We start from the raw sequence: 6,896 nt of genomic DNA on the forward strand, positions 1-6,896 counted from the left end.
ATTTGCACTGACTTCAGACATGAACGCACTTTTCTGGGATCTGAAGATTTATGAACCAACTGGGAACTTTTAGTGTTTCCACCTGGCTCCCTGGAACACCCGTTTTGCCCGGCTGTCTCTCAGGTTCAGCTTCCCCCACACACACAGCCAATACCCTCCTCGCCCCACCACTAAGCCTTCACTCCGTCCTCACGCGGCAGAGCTTCCGCACGAGGGCGCATCCGCTCTCAGGCTTTAGGGCTTGCGCCTTGCGCTCCCCGGAAATATGCACCAGTGCGGTCCTTCCTACAGCAGTTACAAAAACTCGTCACGGTCACCTAGAAGCCCAGGATTCATCTCCGAGCGGGAGTCGGGTTGGGGCGCCAGTATGGAGTTCTATGGCTGCAACTTCTGGGAAAACACTGCAAACTTCAGCAAACGCGCGGGGCTAGATGTGCCTCTCCAGACCGCGTCTAAAATTCGCGTTTTTCTCCCCCCTCCTCCGTTACTATCAGTGCCCCGCCCACCAGCCGCGCGTATCTCCGCCTGCGTCCGGCCCATGCCCAAATTGGGTTGTGTTTATTATTATACGAATTCAAGCTCATATTTGCCTTAGAGTTTAGAAGAAGTGTCGTTTTCGGCGCGCCTTTCGGGAGAGGCAGGGGTGTGCGTGTTGGACTCCGGGTGCTCGGGAAGCTTCGTGAAGGGCTCAGGGTGCAAAGGTGGAGGTGGTGGTGCGTAGTGACACACGTTTGTCTCTTGCTCTGGGTCTGTTAGAGTGGGCACCGAGTTTGGAAATCGAGCTGGATCCAAGCTTGAGCTTGCTGGGGGCGCGCTGATCTGGAGAGAGGTTGGGGAACCCTGGGGACTGTGGGACCGCGGGTTGCAAAAGCACGGCATTGAGGCTCTTTCTTTCTCGCTCCAGGGTTGAAAGGGGTGCTCCGGTAAGAGCCTGAGATCCAGAGAAAGGACAGCGCCCCGCCCCCTCCAGGCAAGAGGGCCGTCCTCAAGACCTAGGCCCCGGTAGGCTAGGTGGAACGGTGGCCTGAGTTAGAAATGCAGCGCCCAGGACGGAGCCTTAGAGGTGTCCCAGGGCCTGGCCCTGCGCTCCTTCAAGCCGGCCTGCACCCAAACCGGTTTTCCGACCCTGATTGCCATGCCCTTGTCGGTATTTCAAACGTATCCGCTCCCCCGCGGGCTATCCAGAACCCCTAAACTTCTGGACCCCCCATTTTGGGGTGAGATTCTCCCGAGTGGTCTCAACCAGTCTGCAGCATGGTGTCGCCTCTCTGTGACAGCAGTAGTTGCAGCTCCTCCTCCACCCCCCATCTCCCAGTGCGTGTTGAGTGCCTCTTTCCCCATTCCTCCTGGGAGCCAGTTGTGGACAATTTCTATGCCATCTGCCTCCCCACCCCTCCCTCTGATCTTTGACATGGTGGCCACCTTAGTCAATGAAACGCTAATTCAGTTATCCTGAGTGGGGTTTTTTTTTTTCTTTTAAAAAATATTCATCAGAGATCATAAACAAGAGCTAGTCACGCTACATTCGCTCCCTCTCCCTGCCCCCAACGGGGTGGAAGGAGGGCAGATATACCTCCAACTGAATCAGCATCATGCAGGGTTTTTTATTCAAACTCTGACGTGGCTAAATGTAAAATGCATGGGGGTGGGGGTGTGCTTGTACCCCAGGGCGAGTGGGTGGGTCGGGGGAGACCAAGTAGGCTTTCCAAATGCTTAATGTAATCACGGGCCAGCTGCGTGCACTTGTAAAGTTGTTATAACCCCCCTCCTTGTTATAAACAGGAAAGCGCAGAATATAAAGCAAGAGACCCGCATTCACAAATACCAGCTCTCCCCAGCCAGCTGCCAAATTCCCCTTTTATGGTGTTTCTTGCTTGCAACCTCTGCCCCATCAGAAAGACCTTAGTTTCTCTCTCTGAACTCTCTCTAGTTCCAATCGGGTTTATTTTGAACTTCCCTCAACTGAGCTGTGGACTAGGTAACCCACACCCTCTCCGACTCCCCCACATCGTCTGCTCTAGGCTAGCCGCCTGTGGGATACTAGCCGTCTAGCAAGGGCCCTGACTCTTGAGGAACATGCCCACAACTTTTCCAAGGGTGACTGCATCCTTGTCTCATCAGACTTCCAAATCTGTTAGATAGAGAAACCTCTTCCCACAACGTATGTCAAGTTTTTAAAAGACCTAGGAAGGCGTTTTGTGAGACTGTGCCATCTCTACATCTATTAAGCTTGGGAGAAGAAAAGACCTTTTGTGGGAGGCCCGAAGGTTGCGGGGGCTCCCCCAGGTCAGCGGGAAAACTCACTCCTGCTCCCCGCCCCCCTATCCCCACCTCGCCTTCCTGGCCCGGCAGACCCCGCTCCCAGCCACCGCGGTCCACATCCTGCCTCGCTGACTGTGTGTGCTTACAGCGTCAAGGGGTGGACGTGATATTTCAAACATCAGATCAGTGCGTTTATATATTGGGTGCCCGGAAATTTTTCCAAATAAACACAGCTTGATTCAACTTGGGTGGGCGGACTTATCAACAGACTAATTCTATAAACAAATGAAGGAATAGCCCCGAAACCGATTGGCTGGTATCAAAAAGACACGTGGAGGGAAAAGCTTGGAGTTTTTCAGCAATGAAATTTTAATTAATGTGGGTGGGCTGAGAACACAACGACTGTTTATCATAGACAATTTATTTTCCAGCGCTAAGTCAACATATAATAGCAAACTTACAACAATTATTTAACATTTTTAAAGCCATGAAGAAGGGACAGAGCTTGGAGCGGCCGGGGAGAGAGGCAGAGCGGGAGGCAGACGCACGGCGGGCTCCCCGGGAGGGCCCTCGCGGCGCGGGGCGCAGTCCCTGAGTCGCCGGGGTCGCTTGCGTCGCGGGGAGCGCGCGGGGCTGGCTCACGCTCGCCATGAGCCACCTCTTCGGTCCCCGGCTGCCTGCGCTGGCCGCCTCCCCCATGCTTTACCTGTACGGCCCCGAGAGACACGGGCTGCCTCTGGCCTTCGCCCCCGCGGCAGCCCTGGCGGCCACGGGCCGGGCGGAGCCCCCCCAGAAGCCGCCCTACAGCTACATCGCGCTCATAGCCATGGCCATCCAGGACGCGCCGGAGCAGAGGGTCACCCTCAACGGCATCTACCAGTTCATCATGGACCGCTTCCCCTTCTACCACGACAACAGGCAGGGCTGGCAGAACAGCATCCGCCACAACCTCTCGCTCAACGACTGCTTCGTCAAGGTCCCCCGCGAGAAGGGACGGCCGGGCAAGGGCAGCTACTGGACGCTGGACCCTCGCTGCCTGGATATGTTCGAGAATGGCAACTACCGCCGCCGGAAGAGGAAGCCCAAGCCGGGCCCCGGGGCCCCGGAGGCCAAGCGGTCTCGTGCCGACGCGCACGAGAGCGGCGCAGAGGCGCAGTCAGAAGCGGGGAGCCGGGAAGGGCGCTCCAGGCCCGCGAGCCCCCGCCACGAGGGAGCGCCCGCGCGTCCCTGGCCCTTCCGAGAAGGCTCCTCGACGCCGGGGCCCCTCCTCTGCCCGGGGCCCGAGTCACCAGAGGAGGATGCGGGCGACGCTGTCCAGGTCGCCGCGGCTGTGGCGGTGGGCCAGCGAGCGCGCATGGTGGATGGTCCGGGGTCCCCTCCGCGCCCTACCTTCCGCAGCTCTCCGAAGAGCTCCGACAAGTCCAAGAGCTTCAGCATAGACAGTATCCTGGCGGGACATCAGGGCCAGAAGCCGGAGGCAGGGACCGAGCTCCTAGGGGCTCCTAAGCAGGGGCCCGGCGGCTGTCTGGGCACCTCGCTTCTGGCCACCTCCACGAGCCTCTGCCCGCCTTTCAACGCTTCCTTAATGCTGGACCCGCACGTTCAGGGTGGCTTTTACCAGCTCGGGATCCCTTTCCTCTCCTACTTCCCCTTGCAGCTCCCCGACACCATGCTTCACTTCCAGTAAAGCCAACAGTGGGGCCCTTCTTTCCCCAGCCTTGGTCTGAGCGGCTCTCATTGCTGAGGAAAGGAACACCTTTTTTTTTTCTTTTCTTTTTTTTAAGTGATCTATTCCTCTGCGGAAGTGTGGATCCTGGGAAGTGTTTCCAACTTCTGTGTGCAGGTGGGGAGACCTTCTTGGAGGGGACCCAGAACTGGGATGTCTTCGGATGTTTAAAAGATCCTGCCGGCTGGGAGTTAGGCATCTCAGACCTCCCACTGCTCCAGCAGGAGAATTTCTTGACCTTGGGACAGTTTAAAGGTGTGATCTTCAGCCACCACAGGTCCTGTGTGTTTGGGACATATGCAGGCCCAATCAGCCGGAAGGCATGGATAGAGGGAAGAAGTGTGGTCATTTCAGTCTGAGAGCTACCAGCTTACTGTCGCCGGCTTTATCGTCACAAAGACTCGGGTCTTGGCTTTCTCCCGTCTGTCTGGGAGACGGGTGTTCACAGCTGGGTTTGTCCCTGAAGTCCAGTTGTGGGGACCCTGAGGGTGACCCCGTTTTTTTCAGGTTATTTGGCAGATTCTAAGACCTGGTGAGGATTCACCACCAATGAGCAGGTGGAAGATGAGAAACCACATTTTTAATTTTAAATAGAGAATTTTTCTTTTTTTTTTCTTTCTAAGCACTAAAAGAAACATGTTCTATTCTTTGCCTAAGTACTTGACTCTTTTTACTATAACGATTGCTCTGTGAAAACATTTATATTAACAACTGTTAAGAAAGTGCACTCTATATAATATAGCATTAGTCATTAGTCAATACACACGTTCTCCAATGCATGTTACCAACGATAGCAGTCATCCTGTCTCTTTGCTTTTGTTTTTAAGGGATCGAAGATTTCAGGGGAGACGGCAGTGTGTGAAGGGGAGGGAAGATGTCTCAGACAGAATAAGATCTTTGATTTCCACGTTTAATCTAAGATCTAAGTTTGATTGTTCATTTTCCAGAATTGTGTAATGAAGGACTACTATTCATCAAACAAGTTGGGTGAAACAAACACAGGAAAAGCAAGTAGAGGGAGAGGTTTACCATCAAGGGTGGAAAGAGCGAGGGAATCTGCTGATGTCTGCTGGAGGCCGCTCTCCGGACCCCAAGGAAAATAAGTCATGGTGGGAGAATTCTTATAGACATTCCCAGCCCACTGCATCCCAGCCTGCAATCTGAGTCCTGCTCCTCCCTCCAACCCCTACCTACTAAGCAGACCCAGAGACTGCAGCTAAATAAACCCATTATGGAGGTGACTAGAAGTCTGGTGGGAGGGATGGGTTGCAAGGCAGGGATCTGTAGCAAAGATTTGGTTAAGAAGATTGAGATTTTCACAGTCCAGTTAAGCTTGTAACTTTCAGATAATGCATCCAATCTCTATGGTATCTCCCTTTGGGTTGTCATAGGGTTTCCGAAACTTGATCTCCTAAACCTCCAAGATATTTTAATTTTATCTGATGTGGGAAAGGCACAGTAAGTCATGAGTTGTTGGAGGTGGGTTAAGCGAGGTCTTCAGAGTAACTTTTAAATAGTTTCCAGGACTTATATATAAAATGGGTACACACTTTACATTAAGAGAACCTATTGGCTGATATGTTGGAAAGGACATTTAGAACAAGCATAATAATTTAATAATTAGTAAGCACAGAGTTGGCTTTCTGAGAATTCATCCTTAAAGCCATGTGCTACTGACTCATAAATGTCTCCCTGACGGCATTCTGCCCAGGCTGGTGAGAACACTTTAGTGAGCTGCAGAGTGTTTTTGACTTTAAGAACTTTGATGAAATTTTATTGTTGAGATCTAGGCTCACTGTGATTAATTTAAAATGTGGTGGAAGAGCTGCCATTGGCTATTTTGTTATCCCCAAGTCTCAGCCTCTCTGTGAATAAAGTTGTTTTTTCATTAACCTCTCAGTGACTGGCTCAGTGGATTACTGGGGAAGGAGGGGGCGGATATAAACAATTGATGTAAGAGGAAAGAGGAGGCTGGGATTATATTTGGGAACCCCGTCAGCATCTCAGGGGCCCAAGCAGAAAACCCCAGGACCAGCGGATACTGCCTGAATGTCAAAAAGTAAGATGAAGATTCTGCTGTGTAGAATCTGCTTAAATTTTTCAAATTTTTTTTGCTTGATTTGCTATCTTGTATGTTTTGTTAATTTATAGCTGCTTTCTGAAGAAGTCCATAATCTAATACTTGCTTTTTAAAAAGCTGGTATTTTAGAGTTATAGTTCCAAAAATATAATATAAACTTTATTTATGTGTCGCAGAAAAAAAAAAAGGCAGAAGTGTGCATCTACTTTGTAAGCAGCCTTATCCATACATAAAGAGAAATTCTGTTACCTTATCCCCACATTCACCTGATTTAGGAAAGCCAAGAGGAATGGACAGTGGGGTCATTTCCTATGGATTATATATATATATATAGTTTACCTACAGAAGAGAAAGAAGGGCTTTGAGTCTTAGTAATCCAAATAGCTTTTCTAATGTTCCAGATTTAATCATGGGCTCTAAATTATGGAGAACGAGACCAAGAAATGGATCCTACCCTTAATTAAAATATTTAGGGTAAACCAGAAGTAACTGTATCCTTCTCCTCTTAGGCACTCTGGAGTTATGCCTCTGTGCTCTCATCTAAACAAGGGTTCTGCTTTCTGTAAATGGCCTTTGGTTCTAGCTGTGCTCTCTCTCTCTCTCTCTCTCTCTCTCACACACACACACACACACACACACACACTCTCTCTCTCTCTCACAGCAGTACACTGATCATATGCGGGATATGGTAGGTATATGCACAGTGATAAATAAATAATGTGTATGTATGTACGTGTAATATATCTGTCCATGTAGGCGGGACAGGTAGTCTCAAATCTAGTGCTGAATCCTTTCAGAATAACCCAATTATTGAGTCTTGATACTCTT

General features: G+C 50.8%; 1 protein-coding gene across 1 annotated transcript; it reads left to right on the forward strand.

Annotated features, from left to right (window-relative positions):
• The first annotated feature begins 1,504 nt into the window (after positions 1 to 1,504).
• On the forward strand, positions 1,505 to 5,842 carry FOXL1 (forkhead box L1). Its single transcript, XM_066243721.1, has one exon. It carries the CDS (start codon positions 2,912 to 2,914, stop codon positions 3,947 to 3,949), a length of 1,038 nt encoding a protein of 345 aa, XP_066099818.1. The 5' UTR covers positions 1,505 to 2,911; the 3' UTR covers positions 3,950 to 5,842.
• Positions 5,843 to 6,896: the final 1,054 nt, after the last annotated feature.

Source organism: Saccopteryx bilineata, chromosome 9, assembly GCF_036850765.1.
Source record: "Saccopteryx bilineata isolate mSacBil1 chromosome 9, mSacBil1_pri_phased_curated, whole genome shotgun sequence".
NCBI classification, from domain to species: domain Eukaryota; kingdom Metazoa; phylum Chordata; class Mammalia; order Chiroptera; family Emballonuridae; genus Saccopteryx; species Saccopteryx bilineata.

Bases quoted from the DNA above. Each gene is read 5' to 3' on its own strand.
- FOXL1 (XM_066243721.1), top strand. From the start codon at position 2,912: ATGAGCCACCTCTTCGGTCCCCGGCTGCCTGCGCTGGCCGCCTCCCCC.